Genomic DNA, 19546 nt, shown 5'->3' with positions numbered 1-19546 from the left:
TTATTTTTCTCTTTTTTTGTTGACTGATATTTTTTTTTTTGTTGTCTGTTTCACTGTCTCTCTCTCTCTCTCTCTCTCTCTCTCTCTCTCTCTCTCTCCTTGTCTCTGTCCCTCTCCCACTCCCCTCTCTTGTCTGTTTTGCCACTTGAAACTGAACTCCTCTTTTGTCTTTTTGGCTACTAGTGTTGGCATGCATCCTGGAGCCTACATACAGCATGAATTAATGTGCCTAATTATCACAACGTTAATTATTTGTTAATTGCGTGTTTGGGTACACATTACTTGAGAGACATATGTTGTGCGATGTGTTAGCCGAAACAAGTGACTGCTTAATCCAATCTCTGGAGTGCTCGCTACTGTAGATGGGCCAATCAGTCTGTAGTCCCCTCAGAAAATGAAAAACAGGCGCACATGCTCAGACAAGAAATACAGACAAAAGCATTTGAGTTATTGTCACAAACCTGCTGAGGCTAACTTTATTTTAAGAAGAGGTTATGTGAAGAGCTCCCTCTACAGGCTGTAAGGAGAATCTACATCCCAGCAGGACTTTGTTATGCTCTCATTTGCAGTTTCTTTCTTGTCTGGCACAAATGATTCAGTGTGCAGTTTGAAAAATGTTACAAATGTGCACGGAGCACCAGTGGCAGTCTTTGATGACTTAGTGCCCTAGGAATGATAAGGCATGGCCAAAGGGGGAAAACAGTTTTTAACAGCTTAGTAGTTCTTTATGTATGTGTAAGGCATGTTAGTCTTGTGGTACAGTTTTTTTTTTTTTTTCCATGTGCAAGGGGACCAGGGTTCATATCCAGACCTCATTTTTTTTAACAAACCAAAATTGCAGCTAAACTTGACAAACTAAAAAAAATTTAAACACCTAAATGTGTGATTTATACATTATATCATAAAAATATAATTATAAAAATTATATCTCTATATTTTTTAGCCAGTTGACAGTATTATACATATATATATATATATATATATATATATATATATATATATATATATATATATATATATAAATAATTATGCATTTGCTCTGAAGTGGCTTAAAAGTCAATTTTTGTTGTTTTCAAAACAGCCACTGTAGTTGTCAGGATCCTATCACTTTGTCAGTCATGTTTATTGTGGTGACAGGATCCTGACACCCATGTTCTGTGTTTGTGTATTCATGTTCCGAGCATGATGTCTGAGTCCTGACTCTTCAGCCTAGTTCAGTTTCTGTTGAGTCGGGATTCGGACACTCATGCTCCATGTCTCGTCTTTTGTGAGCGCATGGCTTCGGGTTCGGTTCTCTTGCCATGTGCTCTTCTGTCAGTCTTCTGTGTTGTGTGAGTGCACATGGCTGTGTTTGGTTCATCATCGCCATGTGCACTCGTGTCTGTTTTTAGTCTCCTGTGTCAGCCCATGGCTTTGTGTTTGTTTGTCATGTGCTTCCCCCACCCCGCCTCCTTGTTACCTTCATCACTCCTTTAGTCCTTGTTATGTTCATTGTCTTCACCTGTTCCTTGTGTGCTCTACCAGTAGAGATTGTGCTCCCTTTCCTCTTGTGTTTGGCAGATCGATTTGTTTCTCATGTTGTTCAGATGGTGTTTGTTTGACCAGCCTCCCAGTCTGGTTTGTCATCTTGTCTTTCAGTTTAAGAGTTTGTTATTGTTTTTTTGCTTTTCAGTTTTAACCCCTTTTGAGAGTTTGTTTCCTCTGTTTGTATTCTTTATTTAAGAAAATCTTTATTTTTACTCATTCCTGCAATTGGGTCCTCATTCCTGACGCATTCTGTGACAATACTCCAATAGAATCAAAATATATAGAATCAAGTAAAAATCTAGTAAAAAAAAATAAAGACATATTTTCCACAATTTTAAACTAAATGAACACAAGAAATAATTATATTTAATATTTAATATTTTCATTTTTTTATTTGCATTTATATGTACCTATATACAATGATGCATACACTTAAAATCATTCATTTTAAGATTTACACTTTCATAGCAAAATTCAGTAACACTTTATGTTAAAGCCATATAGGAATGAAAGTTTAATAACATTTGTAAGTATTTGAATTTACATGACATAATGCTTAACAGAGCATTAGTTAATGTTACATTAATTAATGATCTGTTAAGCATTATATAATGTTTGTAAATGATTTATTAATGAAAGTTATTATAAAGTGTTACCCAAAATTCTATCAAATTGAACTGAGTAATCTTTAATAAAATAAAATACTTAGTTTATGTTATCTTAAACATTACACAGTTCAATTTGATGAAATGTGTAAATCTAAAAATAGGCTGAAACATTTTTTTCAATGTAGTAGCCTAATAAAAATTATTATTTACCTGTATATATTTTTTACCAAAACATTTTTGTGAATGATCTTCCCTAACTTATTTTTTTGGAACCCAGCTGAATATTATATAATACTAAATTATTGTTGTGGGACCCAGTCAAGTTCATTATTATATAATGCATAATAATGTTTTACTATTATTTTGAGGATTAGATTTGTTTTATACTATAGTAATGTGTTTCTGATATTTTCATTTCACCTGGAGCTTTTATTTTGGTCAGAACACTGAAAGTGCATTGCAATGTCAGTGTGTGTATTTGACAGTTTACAGTGTTCCTCATTACAAATCTGGTGGTATTTCCTTCTTTTATTTGATACTGTGTCAAGTTTTAAATTTGTAAAATAACTTGTTGTCATTACAAATGATCTGGAATTGCGCGACTGTCTAAACCTGCAGTTTTTACAATGCACGTGAAATGTTTTGAGACCTTTGAAAACAGCGTATCACGTGAGCTCTTTGGTATAATTAGCCCTTCGCATGCACACAAAGCAGCGTGCTACCCATTTCCTCTGAAACATGCACAGAACATGTATTCATGTCATAAAGTCACAGCCATTAGCGGTGTTATATTGACATATGAATACATCGCGATTCTGATGTTATTGTGATTAATTTTGCAGGCCTGAAGGATTGTGCAATGAGTCTTATGACTCTTTTTTTAAGAAATTAATTGGCCAAATAAGCTGTGTTAAAATTATCATTATATTTACGATATTGCTTAATTTTTTTATCCTCAGCAAAATCATCATGTTTATATCGTGAATATTCAATATATCGCCCAGTCCAGAGGGAGCATATTGTTTTAAGCATTAATGTGCTTGGTTATTTCAACGCATTTACAATTGCCTGATACTGTACCTTCACACACACTCAGTCAGTAGTTTTGTTTTCACTGGTGTCTGTGTGTGTGTGTCTGTGGTTTTATGCTCCATGGTTAGGCATAGGGGCCGCTATGCCACAGTGCTCCAGAACTTTAGTGGGCAGTCAGATGTGCCCTCAGTAACAACATCCCCCTTCAGCAAGACACCTCTCGCTGTCACCCTACCTGTCAGCCTTTCATTTTGTATCTCTCTCACTTTCTTTCTCTCTGTCGCTCACTATCAAGGATGTGCTGAACTCCATATGTTCAAAATTGACTAGTCGGTAGTGCTGGGCGATATATAGAATATGCAGGGTTTTTCCTGCATAGAGAATTATGATGCGGCCGCCCTTGTGAAATTTTGTGCTGCCTCCGACTGTCGACGAAACTCAGGCAGGCAGTCACGTGCACAGATAGACTCCAAGTAGTGCTCAAGCACCCGCCCTCTTTCACTAGATAAGTGCCCTTTTTGCAAGTCATTTCTTATTTTTTCATTTCTATTTAATTTTTATACAAATTTGGCCCTTGGCATCAATTCTCAATTAAATGTGTGCCCGACATCTGCATTTAAGTTGTAATTCTGCGAGACCACACGAGCCCCTGCCCCTCCCCCTCTTTGACATTCTTTGTCACAGCCTCCACACAGTTAACGCACATAGAACGAGCACCCTGAGGAGTAACATTGAAGTCTACCTGACCAGCCTTCATTTGTGACAGCCAGGTAAGGATAATGTTTGCCCTAAACTTCGACATTGTTTGCCACTGCTGTGAAATTAAACCACTATAAAAAAAATCTCCATAGAGCCAGCAGAACTTAGGCAATAGCCCTCCATTAAGCTTAAAAACAAGCAAGCTAATCAGGAGTTGGCTCAAAATAGTGTCGTGCAGGGTCGGAAATGCCCCCAAAATTCAATATTTGAATTGTTTCTGTTTGAGTTGTTTTTTTATATTAATAACATAACATAGTCAATCCTTTGAGGTCACCGGAGGCGCTGGCGCAATCACCTGACTTTTTCCCTGATAACAGCGGAAAGAAATACTCATTTTTGGTCATACAGATAAGAGTAAGACATCATTCTAAACTATTAAGGGTTTACTTTTATTTGTGTACACTCACAATAACAGCAAAATGTTGTGGTTTTGTAAAATAAAGAAATCATACAGGATGCGCTTTCTGCCGTCTCGGTCTCCGTGAACTTCTGTCTGGAGCGCGTCACGAAAATGAACCAAAACTCGGCGTATACTTGCCTTGCAGACATGAGAAATCTATAGAAATAGCTTGAATTGTCTACTTTTAAATGGACCAATTTATATTGAAAACAAATATTCTCTGATTGTGTAATCCATATGAAACCAACGAGAGGTACAGTCTTTCCCGTTTCAGCTCATTATCGTTTTTGGAAGAAGACACGCTGTGAATTTACCTCAGAAGAAGAGCGTGATCCGATACGGCCTTTCTAACACAAAAAGTGTCTACAAAAGTTAATTTTGTGAGTGGAAACTGGAGTCTACAAAATCTATTATGTGTTTCATCATGGCCTTATTTCAGTGACTTAAAAATTACTAACCACACATAATCTTGATTTTCTCAAAAATGTACATCTCATGTTTAGAGGCTCTTATGTTACAACACTGCTGAGAAAGTGATGCAGTTTATTTATTCATTTTGTTAATTGTTCATGCTTGACATCATGACTGCAATCATGTCAACTGTAGCTGGGCAAAATTTTGTATTGTTATCTCAAGGCAAGTTATGGCATTTGGAACTAAGGTAGCCTTTTTTATCAAAAGTCCAAAAAACTCTCCAAACAAGTGATCTGAGGGTTTTACTGAACCTAAGAACTACTTACATTTATAAATACCACAATAAACCAGAAACATAATTACATAGAATAAGTAACAAGTAATAAGATCCAGCACTGTTTCAGTTGTGCGCATGGTAAATCAAGACCTGTCAATCTAAGCGATCAGTCCAATCCAAGCTATAAAACAGTGGCCGACTGGTTTCTACACATCGTCCCTTCCCACCATATACACCCACATACCTTAATCAAGTTTGCTGTTTGTTAACTATAAATGAACACATTAGCTGTTATGTTGTATTTAATTAATTTAATGTTGAACAGGTTAGCTTTTTTAATTAAATATGCCATAAATTGTCACTTCTCTTCAATCATCTAATTATTAGAACACCTAAAATATGTTGCTTGTAAGTGTTTGCTTCAGCCAGTGGAAGGCATGGTACAAGTGTATGTGTGCACATGATCAGGATGGTACCACCTCTGCCTCCATTTGGGCCAGGAAAAACCTGAATATGTACGATATAATCGCAATGATTTTGCAGACAATATAAAATTAAGCAACATCGCGATCATTTTATTGCGCTTTTTATTTGGCCACTGCATTTCTTTAAGGGCACGCCATTAGACTTATTTCAGAATCATTCAGGGCTGCACAATTAATCAAAATAACATTAGAATCGCGACGTGGTTATATGTCAATATTAAACCTTGTTGATGACTGATTGCACTGTGAATTCAGCAACAGCAGATAGAAAGTTCTGCTGCTGAAATAAGTCTGTGCTTACCGAAATTCTTACCACTGTCCCCAGTGGCCAAAGCTGGAAGTGTTCTTGAGCCTATGTGGCACTCTAGCTCTTTTGAAACGCCATAACACTTTTTATGTAAATGACCCCTAAGATGCATTCTTGCATTTAAGAACAGCTAGATGCTGCAGAATGGAACAGAAACAAGGGTTCACGAGACATTTCTGGAACTAACTGTTAATTTGACTCATATTGCAGTGCAATGGTCAAAGACATCAGTCTGCATGTAAATGGCTGTAGCGGCATTGCTTTTCAGGGGATGAATGGAAAGACAACTTCTTTGAGAGAGTTTTAGCATTTAAACTGGTACTGTGAGTCATACCTCCCTACTCCCTTTAGCATTTTATTGCCTGTATCTCTGGCTGTGCTGTTCTCTCAGTCATGCACATTTCATTTCATCATATTTATTTTCACTGTCCCTTCGAAACACTCTTTCACTCTCTCTCCCTCTCTCTCTCTCATTAACAGTCAGCTCTCGTCGTAGCCTTACTCTATATCTTAACCACTAGGGAGACCTTCATCTATACGCTCAAGCTAGGTCTGCCCCCCCCCGTCACCCTTTTTCTCCCTCTCTCCCCCTGCAAAGTATTTATGTGTTGATTTAGTCATGCCAGACTTTAGACAATTTAAGGAACAGGCCACGCTTGCAGCCGTTTCATTTTCTCCTTCAGCCCGTGCAGTTTTAACCGGTGGCAGCTGTGGCGTCTGTCTTAAGGGAAGCTTGGTAAATGAAGTTCTCTCTCTCGCTTTCTCTCGCCACCTCTCCACCATCCACCACCCCCGTTACGCTCCCTCAGGGCTGGTGGCACAAATGTAATTTCTCTCAAAGGGGAGTTTGACTGTAAGATGGATTATTTTTGCTTGGAATCAGACGCTAAGCTGGATAAGACTGCTCGTCCGTTCAGTTTCAATATTAAAATGATAAGTTAACAGCACAAAGCCACTCGCAAAAGTACAAGTTGTCTCTACGGCGTGTCCACTACTTTCTTGGCCAAAGATGTCCAGCTAAATAAAGCAATAAGCCACGAGGGGTTGTGTTTTACAGTGATTTTAACACAAGTAAGAAGTAAGAACTAAATCCACAATATAGTTACAGCTATGACGCAAAATACCTATTCACTGTATCACTGCACAGCACCCATATGTGTCCATTATTTTTGTTGCCTAGCAACATGGTTAAGAACTATAACTTTTAGAGGAAATATGGCATTTAATGAATCTGTTTAATTAAGCCAGTTTTAATGAAAATGCCAGAAGAATCATCACCGATGTGAGGTAAGCAGCTACTTATATGTCCTTGAGATATGATTGGCAGGCCTAGATGAACAAGCTCCTCCCAAACATAAGTTTGGAACTTCGTTAGGTATATAGACACTACAGCTGATGTATTTTCTGGACTTTGGAAAGTTTGTTGTACTGCGGCAAGACGTGCTTATCAAGGTCATTTCAGAATCTAAACCGGGAAATAATCTAACCATGCAGATAAACTGTACCTGAGGCTACACGGCCACACAGTGGCTCTTTTTTGTTTCTTCATAGTTAAACTAAAAATGTGTTGTATAATTATCTCCAGCTGTAGGGAAGAAAAAGTCTCAGACTCTGACTTTTTGCAAAACTTCTGCAGGTTACTGTAAACACATTACGCAAATTTTTTTTTATCATACTTCATATAACTTCCTAACAGTTGTTGTCAAACACGTCCCACTGTCTTATTTTCTCACCACTGATTCGTGGTCACACCATGTGAGGAGGCATCTTTTTGTTCAGCTTTAGTTCACAGTAATTATGTCAGATGCTAAAGTGTATTGATTAGTTTGCTTTCTCCCACAGCAAAAATTCAATGCTATGCAAAAGCTTCATAAAATTGTCACAGAACCTATTATGACAAATGGCAGGTCAGATCGGAGGGAGGCTTACATTAATGGGCATTTTCACAAAAAAAATTCAGTGAAGTATTTTAACCCACAAAAACTATGAATCAATTACTTGTAAATTAAAATGTACGTTAAAAAGATTAAGTATGGCATCTACGTGAAATAAGTGGTGGCAGAAATCAAACTGTTGTGTTACATTTTACAGATTAGACAGCTAGCACTATCTAGCTCCTCTAAATATTGCTTAAAGATAATATAGAATAAAATTAGCCTTCAGGTTCAAAGCTACAGTAGCTAGGTTTGGGTATTGCTAGTGACACAGCTAGTTATAATCATCAATTGTGTTGTAAAAGTCATCATAAATACAGAATTATTCTTAGCTATACTATTATTATAATGATATGAGTTAATAACATACCTATAATAAAATATTCAATGCAAAGCCATGAGTTGGAAAGCTCTGGCCAACATCGTTGCACAACATTTATTTAAGCTTAAACAGCTAACGTTTTGATGACTGTACAGTCAGCTAACTACAGGTTTGGCTTACTGTTAGCGCAGGAATTTTTGCCACCACTGTCTGTAATGTAGGCGGTGACGTTGCCAAATTATTGGTCTATGCTGACGGCATTAGTGTAATGCACATTTACAAACTCTGAGTCTACATAAAGGCCGTCACATTTTTTGAATTTCACATGTTATTATTCAGAAAAACAAGTGGTGAAAGTTCACTTTTTATAAGATGTGCCAGTGTTAAGAGATTTAACCCACATAAACAAATACTGGTCTGATAAGCTTCAGAGTTTCTTGTATCGCTTTGCAGTTTCTTTCCAACATAAAAGCAGATCCTTGTCAATAAATTAGAATTAAATGAGAATCAAAATATTACAACTATTGCTAGTGCTACACTAGGCTTTGGCTATGTCTCGTTTGGAAGGCTGCATGCTAGCTAGGATGCGTCTTTTGAAGGCTGCAGTATACCGAGTGTCCTCCTTTAAAAAAGCCTCGTTTAAACAAGACGGCCTTCGTAGGACAAATGGAAACGGAACGTAACATGGTTGCTATGACAGCACGCCACTCTTTAACAAGCGCAAGGGGTTTGAGTGAGAATGGAAACAAAGTCCCTCTGGAAGGGAATGTATGAGGTACATTTTAGGAGAGTTATAATGATGTAAAGAGAAAAGAAAAAAGATTTTACAGGTGTACTTTTAGTCTAATACTTTATTTTAATTATATATTAATATAATTATACATATTATATACTCTGCACCCATCTACTGAGGTACTTCAACTTGGGAATTAACATTCCTTGCGTTTGAACATCATATTTACGGGCAAATTGGTGTCATTTATTTAGACATTTCTGTTGAAGCAAAGAATTGTGGGCTGTGAGTGCCCACGAAGGATACACCTCATGCATCTTCCGAATTCCCGTGAAAGAAGGTCACATTCAAAGGCTGCATTCGAAGTGTCCTACTCGCTTTTCTGAAATGAGACAGCCTTGATGACGCATGCGGCCGACAAATGCGACCTCTGGATGACACAGCCTTCCAAACGAGACACAGCCTTTGTTTTCAAAAACACAGAAGCTATAATTTCTTCTTCTCTCATCCAGCACCTCGACGACACACACATCAACAGCGACCCCCAGTGGACTCCATTATAACGTCATGGTTACTTGTGTAACCTCCATTCCTTGATGGAGGGAACGAGACGTTGTGTCGATGTAGTGACACTAGGGGTCACTCTTGGGAGCCCGAGACACCTCTGGTCTTTGATAAAAGGCCAATGAAAATTGGCGAGTGGTATTTGCATGCCACTCCCCCGGACATACGGGTGTAAAAGGAGCTGGCGTGCAACCACTCATTCAGGTTATATGCTGAGGAGCCGATATAAGGTCCGGCCATTTCAGCGGGTAGTTCAGCATTGTGGCAGGAGGGACACAACATCTCGTTCCCTCCATCAGGGAACGGAGGTTTCACAAGTAACCATGACGTTCCTTATCTGTCACTCACTCGATGTTGTGTCGATATATAACTAGGGGTCTCTGTATAAAACACCGCAACTGGCTGAACTGTGTTACGTGAAGTGGCGGTGTGTGATGGGCAGACCACTGTGTGCCTCGTAGCCAGCGCACCAGGCTGATACGTAACCTCCCCCAACATAGTTATGAGTGTCCCCTTTGGGGGGACAGCGATCGTGCAGCGATCGTGACCGTCTGAAGTTGAGAGGTAACGACCGCAACCAGGAATAACACACAAACGGAAAGGCATCTTTAAAAAGATGCGTCTTTAAAAAGACGTTCCGTGTGTGCCGCTCTTTTAGAGAAATATACACTTTTAGGAAAATATACTCTCTTTATTCTGCCGAAGTGCCCAGGGGCATTCTCTGCAGTGCACCAGTGCAGAGGAGGGAGAAGCCGCTGAAATGCGCCGTCAGATCCAGCAGAGGTGAATGAATAGTCAGCTCAGTAAACATCAACCGTTCGGCTCCGAAGAGAAAATCTGAATGAATGGTTGCACGCCAGCTCCTTTTATACCCGTATGTCCGGGGGAGTGGCATGCAAATACCACTCGCCAATTTTCATTGGCATTTTATCAAAGACCAGAGGTGTCTCGGGCTCCCAAGAGTGACCCCTAGTGTCACTACATCGACACAATGTTGAGTGAGTGACAGATAGGGAACTGCGAAATTTGGTGAGAGATTCAGAAGGAAAGTACAGTATTCAGCACTGCTCACGGCAGGCAAATGCAGAAAGAAAAATCAATTTGTGATATTCGAGTAGTGTTTTTAATAGTCTACTAGCTAGGGAAGAATGAGTACTCGATTAATTAATCACTCGTGCACATCCCTAATTTATACATTTTATAAACAAAGTGGTTAGATCATAACAGCAGCCTAAATGTTGAATTCATGTGAATATGAATGATAATGACATCATGTTAATTGTAATCATTACAAGGCCATTACAGGGTCAGCTCAACCACAAACAGAAATATCTTCCTTCAGTGTACCACCAAAATAAAGTCTTGAGGGTTTCACTGAAACGCATCTCATCTACAAGCAATCTCACCTACAAATTAAGAAATTATTACATAATATGGTACTTTTTAATAACAATAATAATTATTATTATTGTTGTTGTTGTTTTTGTTAATATTTACAAAAATATATTAATGAAGATTATATATATATATGTCTTAACTTATCATTGGGTTCCAAAAAAAAAATTATAATAAGTGGGCTGGGACCCAAACACAAAGTGGACAAAAACAGGTACACAGTGAACAGATACAATGTAAAGACGTGAATCACCCCCCCCCCCCCCCGTGTTTCACTGTATTTTTTAATTTTTTCATTTAGTCTGTTTTTGTTTTGTTTCAAGTGTGAACACCCTTTTTTTTAACAGTATTTCTTTTCACAGTAGAGCATCTTTGCCTATGACTTAATTTTGGTCAGAAGGAAACACTTACCAGGTTTTGTTTTTTTTTTTTTTTGTAAATAATCATATGGCAGTTCAAATCCCGTATAAAAAAATAATCAAAAGTAGATTTTGTCACATATGAGAAAATTATGTCACATATTTGTTAAAGGAAAAATCTACAGATTTACAGAAATTTACAGATACTGGCACTATGTAGAGGCTGTGAAAAATATGCCACAATGACTAAGAGTTGGTTGGGTGTGGGGGCCGACAACTTAATGTTACACTTCCCAATGTAGTGCATCAAACACTAAGAAATTTAAAGGTGTTGAGATTTAGAGTGAATAAGAAATGCATTAAAGGAAATCAATAAGCACTGCACAAAAGTAAATGAACTCTCTGATTTCCCTCCTCAGCAATCGGACGGACCCTCATCCCTCGTTACTTCAGCACGGTATTTGAGGGAGGTGTGTCAGACCTCTACTACATCCTGAAACACTCCAAAGAGTCCTTCCACAACTCCTGCATCACTGTGGACTGCGATCAGTGCACCATGGTCACACAGCACGGCAAGCCTATGTTCACCAAGGTAATAGATAGAGAGAGAGAGAGAGAGAGAATGTGTGTGTGTGTGTGTGTGTGTGTGTGTGCATGCTTATACTACATTGTGGTGACCAAATGTCCCCACAAGGATAGTAAAACCTGAGAACACCTACCTTGTGGGGCCCAGCCAGCGGACCCCATGAGGGAAATGGCTTATTTAACATACAAAATGATGTTTTTTTAAAATGTAAAAATGCAGAAAGTTTTTTGTGAGGTTTAGGGGTAGGGTTAGGCTTAGGGGATAGAAATTATTGTTAGATCTGTATAAAATCCATAAAATACATGGAAGTCTATGGAGTGTCCCCACAATGATATAAAAAAGTGTGTGTGTGTTTGTGTGTGTGTATCATACAGTGTCCTTACCAGATGTAATTTGAAAAGTTACAACATCAAAAATTTATTTTTGTTTGTTCATTTTCTGTTCTTTCTCTTTTTCTTTCTTTCTTTCTTTCTTAAAAAACTTAAAACAGTAATTGGCTTCATCCTTATGGGGCTTTCACACCAACAGCAATTTGTAGCACAAAGCAACCAGAAGTCATTCATTTTCAATGAGCGTTGCAGATATCAGTTGAAATTAGTGACAGCGACCATTACAACACAATAACAGCCAATCAGCTGGTTATGAAACAGTGTGACACTGACAGTGATTAAATTGTTGTAGGTCACCAAGTTGCTGAGATGTTGGTTGGTAGGAGGCATTCCTACTCAACTGCAGTATCCAACTGAATTAAGCGACAGATCACTGTCTGCACTTCCACTGGTAGTCGCATCACTGCTCAATTGCATTTGGTTGCAATTGTCGCAGGAAGGAAGGAAGGAAATAAAATTAAATGAAGAAATTAAGACATTAAATTAATGATAAGGTGCAAATAAACAAATAAAGAAATACATTTTTCAAACAGGGCTGTTTTTTTTCTTGTGCCTTTTGCTCATTACGTTATCATAATTTCAGACTTAATGGAGTCTGTTTGAAACTGTTTCATTTGGTTCTTAAGTTTATTGTGATAAACCCTGTAAACTGTCTAATAGAAAAACAAACATGACATGTGCGATAATTAACAACATTAATGCTAGCCATTATTCTATGTGAATACCTACTTGGTGAGGTACTCTACCGGTCAAAAGTTTTGAAACACTTACTCATTCTTTATTATCATTTTTTTCACATTTTAGAATAATAGTAAAGTCATTAAAACTATGGAATAACATAAATGGAAATATGGGAATTATGTTGTGACTAAACAAAATCCAAAATAAATCATAACTGTGTTATATTTTAGCATCTTCAAAGTAGTCGCCCTTTGCCTAGAATTTGCAGACATGTACTCTTGACATTTTCTCAACCAACTTCTTGAGGTATCACCCTACTTTTAAACAGTATTGAAGGAGTTCCCATCTATATGCTGTGCACTTATTGGCTGCTTTTCTTTATTATTTGGTCCAAGTCATCAATTTCAAAAACATTTTTTTATTTTTTATTAAATTTTAGTTTTATAATGAAATAAATTAATATGGTGGCACAATTATATTTTTGTCTACAAAACTAATTTCAAGCATTTAAGCATACGCCTTCAGATCAAAAGATTTTTAAGATCATGAGAAACATTTCAGTCAAGTGTTTCAAAACTTTTGACCGGTAGTGTATGTTTCGTCTTTTTTTAATTTCAGTATTGTCTGAAGAAACTAAAAAAAGGACACTAAAGCAAAATTAATAAATAAATGCACAAATTAACTGTGGCAAAAGTAAACATGTTCCAACACATTCAAGCATTCCACATACATTTCAAAGGGGAGACAAATGTACAAGTCAAGGACATTTGTCATGCATCAATTATAACTGTTTTACCAATGAAGTATACAGTAGCAATTGATCTAAACCAGACCAACAGGGTTTACAGTATCATTTATAAAGGTCACTGCCCTTTGACTTTATGACTGTTTACATATTTCTTTTAGTACAAGGGTTTATCCCTCAGTAGAGGCCATTTGAACCACTAATAGCAGCACCATCTTACAGTATGTTATCAACAGATTTTGTTTCCACCCGTCCGTCAAGCACTTCGGATTATTTTCACCCACTGATATGGACTAATCCACTCTAATCCATAGAAGAGCCCATGTCAAGTCAAGTCTTTTTTGTTTATATAGCACTTTTCACAACACACAACCTTTCAAAGCAGCTTTACAGAAAATCATGCATTAACAAAAAATGAAACTGTAATATCTATAAAGTCTTAGAGTGATCATTGTGAAGTTTGATTAAATATAATTGTAAATTGTGTACAAATATTTAATAATTAAATAAGTAATAATTGTATTTAGAACCCCTGTGAGCAAGCTGAAGGCGACTGTGGCAAGGAACACAAAACTCCATAAGGTGTTGGTTAATGGAGAAAAATAAATTTTGTATGAACTGTAAAATTAATGACTAATGTCTTTGAAGTCCATCCTGGATTAACTGCAGAAATTCACTTAGATGCATTGTCCTTTGTTAGTTGGCTGATGAAGGCTTTTGTTGGCAATTAAATGATAGTCTGTGTATTCCATTTCAAGAGTGCAGTCCATCAATAGACAAAGGTGATGCAGGCAGAGATCAGTGAGGTGCATCGCAGTTCAGCCGGCAGGTCATTTCGGTGAGGACCGGTGGGGTCCATCCTAAATCCAAGGTTCAGGCAGTGGCATATGAAGTATCCAATGTCTTACAATTGGAGTTGGCATCAGTTCATCCTCTGAAGTCCATCGTAAAAGACTGAAGTGATGTCTGGCTAGCACCGGCTGCATTTATTCGTCATCACTCAGAGACACATAGCAGTGGTGTTACACCTGCAGCGTCTGCTATCTCTCCAGAACGCCGCCAGAGGTCTCCATCTCTGGAATTCTAGCTTTCCCTTCACAAACTACATTTCTCATAATCCCCCGCTCAGACTGATAACTCACTCACCTGTTTCATATTATCCCAGACTATTTAAGTTCTCTGTTTACCTGCATTCAGTGTGAAGTCTTGTTCTGCCTAGTCTGCAATTCTGAGCATTATTACCATTCCTGTTCTTCCTGTGTTTTTGAACCCTGCCTGTTTATTGTATTTCCCTGCCTGCTTGTGAGTTTTTGGACCTTTTGCCTGTTTATTGGATTACCCTACTGTCTCTCGGATTTACTTGGTTTGCATTCCTTGGACTGTCTCCTGTGTACCGGACCCTTGCCTGTTTTGTCGTTTATCCTTTTATTTGCTACTTTGTTGTACTGTTCATACATTTATTAAATCCCCGGCATCTTCACTACAGAAGACTTCGTCCAACTTCGATCCAGCAGCCTTCCAACAGTTACACAAGCTTGTTGCAGCACAAGCAGAAATGCTTACCAGTCACCATCAGCAGCTGTGCAAGCTCACCTCTATCACGGAAGAACTCTTTAAATCCGTGCAGCCAAAACTGCAGTATCTCCGATGAGAGTTTCCACAAGCAATTCAGCCAGCAGCACAACGCACTCTACAGCTGCTGTTAATCCTCGACACTCACTTCCTGAGAAGTTTGACGGATCACCCAGTAATTGTCGAGGATTTCTCTTGCAATGTGAGCTCTTTTTATCTCAACTACCTCAAATGTATCCCAATGATGAAGCTCGTGTTTCCTTTATCGTATCACTGCTGTCAGGAAAAGCACTAGACTGGGCTACTGTGGTATGGAGTCGTGAGAACATTTTAAAACGCTCTTTGTCTCATTTCATAGCTCGTTTACGGGAGGTTTTTGTACATTCTTTGAGGGTGGTAAAGACCTGGGAGAACTTCTATTGTGTTTAAAGCAAGGGAAGATGTCTGCTGCTGAATTCTCCTTATCCTTTCACACGCTAGCAGCACAAACAGTGTGATGGAGGACACTTTGAAACTATTGTTCCGTCAGGGGTTAAATCCTGATCTTCAAGCTGAACTAGCATGTCGTGATGAGGGGAGATCTCTTGATGAATTCATCAAATTAGCCATTCGTCTGGATAACCTGATTAAAGTCCATCGTCCAGACAGTTCTCTATTGACACTTCACTCTGACATTGCTGCAACCAGTTATCATGAGCCCATGCAAGTGGGTCTTTCTTCTCTCTCTACCGAAGAACGAAGACGTCGTCTACGGGAGAGATTGTGTAACTACTGCAGACAGTCGGGACATTTACTGGCTGCCTGCCCTACTCGTCCCCCTAGGAAGTGAGATTGGAACTTTCAAACCTAATTCTAATCGAACAGTTTGAAGTTTCAGTTACTTTACATGTTCTAGATAATGAACATCATGTATCTGCCATTTTAGATTCAGGGGCTGCAGGTAACTTTATTGACCAGGGTCTTGCCATGAATCTAAACCTGTCTTTTGTTCCCTGTGTTTCTCCTTTGCATGTATCAGCACTAGACAGATGACCTCTGGGGTCTGGCAAGATTCAACATATCACCCAACCCATTCGTCTTCAACTAGGACTTCTTCATTATGAGGAGATTCAATTTCTAGTCACTCATTCTCCTAAGAACCCGATTGATCTTGGCCTGCCATGGCTGAGACTTCACAACCCTGAGATCTCATGGAGAGATGGACAAATCACTCATTGGAGTGCTTCCTGTTTCCAGTCTTGCCTCAACCTTCCTGAACCCATCTCTCTTCCTCCTGTAAGTACCATGACTATCCTTGCTGAGGAGGAGACGTCGATTCTGCCACATTATTCGGATCTCCAGGAGGCATTCAGCAAATCAAAGGCTATGCAACTTCCTCCTCACCATTCCTGTGACTGTGCCATTGACCTTCTGCCAGACACCTCTCCTCCCCGTGGACAAATATACCCCTTATCAGAACCTGAAACTAAAGCTATGGAGCAGAACATATCGGAGTCTCTAGAAAGAGGGTTCATTCGACCATCCACTTCTCCTGCTTCTGCTGGTTTCTTCCTCGTAGGAAAGAAGGACGGTGGTCTACGTCCATGCATTGACTACCGAGGCCTGAACACAGTCACCATCAAGTATCGCTATCCTCTCCCTCTGGTACCAGCAGCATTAGAGCTGTTACAATGCGCCAAGATCTTCACCAAACTGGATCCTCGTAACACCTACAACTAAATCCGTATTCGGGAGGGGGATGAATGGAAGACTGCTTTTTCTACACACACTGGCCACTACGAATACCAAGTGATGCCTTTTGATGACTTTCCAACAGTCCATCTGTTTTCAAGCCTATGTAAATGACATTTTTTGTGATCTTATTGGCAAATGAATCATTATCTACATTGATGATATTCTGATATACTCTTCTTCCCTTGATGAACATGTTCAACACGTCAGATTGGTGCTCAACCGCCTTGTTCAACACCAACTGTATGCCAAGATGGAGAAATGTGAGTTTCACAAATCAACCATCTCTTTCCTGGGGTATGTCATCTCCCCAGAGGGAGTCACCATGGACTCTTCTAAGGTGCAAGCTGTGCTGAAGTGGCCACTACCCATGTCTGTTAAAGAACTACAGCTCTTCCTTGGTTTTGCAAATTTCTACTGACGTTTCATCTGAGGTTTCAGCTCGGTTGCTGCTCCACTCACCTCTTTGCTCCATGGAAAATCTCTGAAACTGATCTGGACACCTTCTGCTCGTCAAGCCTTCGATGATCTTAAATGACGCTTTATGACTGCACCCATTCTCCATCATCCAGATCCCACTCGACCCTTTGTACTGGAAGTGGATGCCTCTGATTCAGGAGTAGGTGCAGTGCTCTCTCAACGACAAGGATCTCCCACCAACTCCATCCCTGTGCCTTCTACTCATGCAAATTGTCAGCTGCTGAGAGAAATTACGATGTCGGCAACCGTGAACTTTTGGCCATGAAAGTGGCTTTCGAGGAGTGGAGGCATTGGTTAGAGGGAGCTCGTCATCCTTTCCTGGTTATCACGGATCATCGCAACCTGGAATACATTCAGTCTTCTAAACAACTAAATCCCCGTCAAGCTCGATGACCCCGTGACCTCGATAATCCCACCAACCCTCATTGTTGCTCCTGTACAATGGGACATTATGGCTGAAATCACCCAAGCTCAGAATCAAGAACCCAGTCCCACTGACTGCCCTCCTGATAAAATCTTTGTTCCCAGATCCTTGCGCAACAGAGTTCTTCAGTGGGTTCATGACTCGGCCTGCTCCGGGCATCCAGGCGCACAAGCTACTTGCAGGTTAGGGCAAAACCAGTTTTGGTGGAAGAACCTAGCGACAGAGGTCACTGACTATGTTAAAAATTGCAATGTTTGTGCCACCTCTAAATCTGTTCGACAGCTTCCGTCTGGTCTCCTTCAGCCCCTGCCTGCCCCTCGTCATCCTTGGTCTCATATCGCAGTGGATTTTGTAATGGATTTACCCAACTCCCAGGGTTTCACTACCATCTTAACCGTGGTGGATCGTTTTACTAAGGCCTGTAGATTCATCCCTCTGCCCAAGCTCCCCTCGTCTATGGAATGTGCTGAGAACCTGTTCCAGTATGTCTTCCGCTTCTATGGCCTACCAGAAGACATTGTCTCCGACCGTGGTCCTCAATTCACTTCCAGAGTCTGGTCTGCATTCTTCAAATTGCTCAATGTCAATGTGAGTCTAACCTCTGGATATCACCCTCAATCTAATGGACAAGCTGAATGCTTAATCAAGATCTAGGTAAATTCCTCCGAGCGTACTGTCAAATGAATCAGCATGACTGGAGCCGTTTCCTTCCCTGGGCCGAATATGCTCAAAATTCCCTGTTCAAACCAGCCATTGGAACCACTTCTTTCAAGTGCGTCCTAGGTTTTCAACCTTTCAAGTGCATCCTAGGTTTTCCACCTCCACACTTTCCTTGGTCCAGGGAACTGTCTGATGTACCTGCAGTCGATGACTGGATGCAGCGCAGTGAGGCTATCTGGGATCAAGCACACGCCCACTTACAACATGCTATTCGCCAACAGAGGGAGCAGGCCAATCTCCATTGGTGGCCTGGCACCAACTATGCTCCAGGGCAGTGGGTTTGGCTGTCAACCCGAGATCTTCGGCTCCCGTGCAAGAAATGAAGTCCCAGGTACAGTATGTTGGTCCTTTCAAAATCATTCATCAAATCAATCCTGTGTCCTTCAAGCTACAACTCCCTGCTAATTACCGTGTTTCCCCCACCTTTCATGTCTCCTTGCTCAAACCCATGGCGCCTCCAAGAGAGGAGGGCTCTCAAGACCCCCAGAGACCCCTTCCATTCCTCATTGATGGAGAGGAGGCCTTCCGGGTACACAAGCTCCTGGACTTTCGACGTCAGGGTCGGACTCTCCAATACTTGGTTGACTGGGAGGGCTATGGCCCTGAGGAGCATTCCTGTATGAACTTGGGCTCTGTTACACCTGCAGCATCTGCTATCTCTCCAGAACGCTGCCAGAGTTCTCCATCTCTGGAATTCTAGCTTTCCCTTCACAAACTACATTTCCCATAATCCCCCGCTTAAACTGATTACTCACTCACCTGTTTCATATTATCCCAGACTATTTAAGTTCTCTGTTTACCTGCATTCAGTGCGAAGTCTTGTTCTGCCTACTCTGCAATTCTGAGCATTATTATCATTCCTGTTCTTCCTGTGTTTTTGAACCCTGCCTGTTTATCGTATTTCCCTGCCTGCTTGTGAATTTTTGGACCTTTTGCCTGTTTATTGGATTACCCCTCTGTCTCTCAGATTTACTTGGTTTGCATTTCTTGGACTGTCTCCTGTGTACCGGACCCTTGCCTGTTTTGTCATTTATCCTTTTATTTGCTACATTGTTGTACTGTTCATACATTTATTAAACTGCTCATGGATCTTAACACAACT

At 39.8% G+C, this 19546-nt stretch overlaps 1 protein-coding gene across 3 annotated transcripts in view; it reads left to right on the top strand.

The window, feature by feature from the left end:
* The window catches only part of LOC127413042 (LIM domain-binding protein 2-like), a 115504-nt gene that overhangs the window by 58326 nt on the left and 37632 nt on the right, over nucleotides 1-19546 (top strand). For all 3 annotated transcript variants that reach the window (XM_051649865.1, XM_051649864.1, XM_051649863.1), the window contains exon 3: nucleotides 11536-11708. In XM_051649865.1, coding sequence (XP_051505825.1) covers nucleotides 11536-11708 — 173 coding nt within the window. The remainder of the gene's footprint in view (nucleotides 1-11535; nucleotides 11709-19546) is intronic.

This window comes from Myxocyprinus asiaticus, chromosome 22 (genome assembly GCF_019703515.2).
Source record: "Myxocyprinus asiaticus isolate MX2 ecotype Aquarium Trade chromosome 22, UBuf_Myxa_2, whole genome shotgun sequence".
Classification (NCBI taxonomy): Eukaryota; Metazoa; Chordata; class Actinopteri; order Cypriniformes; family Catostomidae; genus Myxocyprinus; species Myxocyprinus asiaticus.
The sequence above is the reverse complement of the archived record's forward strand: the minus strand, read 5'-3'. Positions and strand labels throughout refer to the sequence as shown.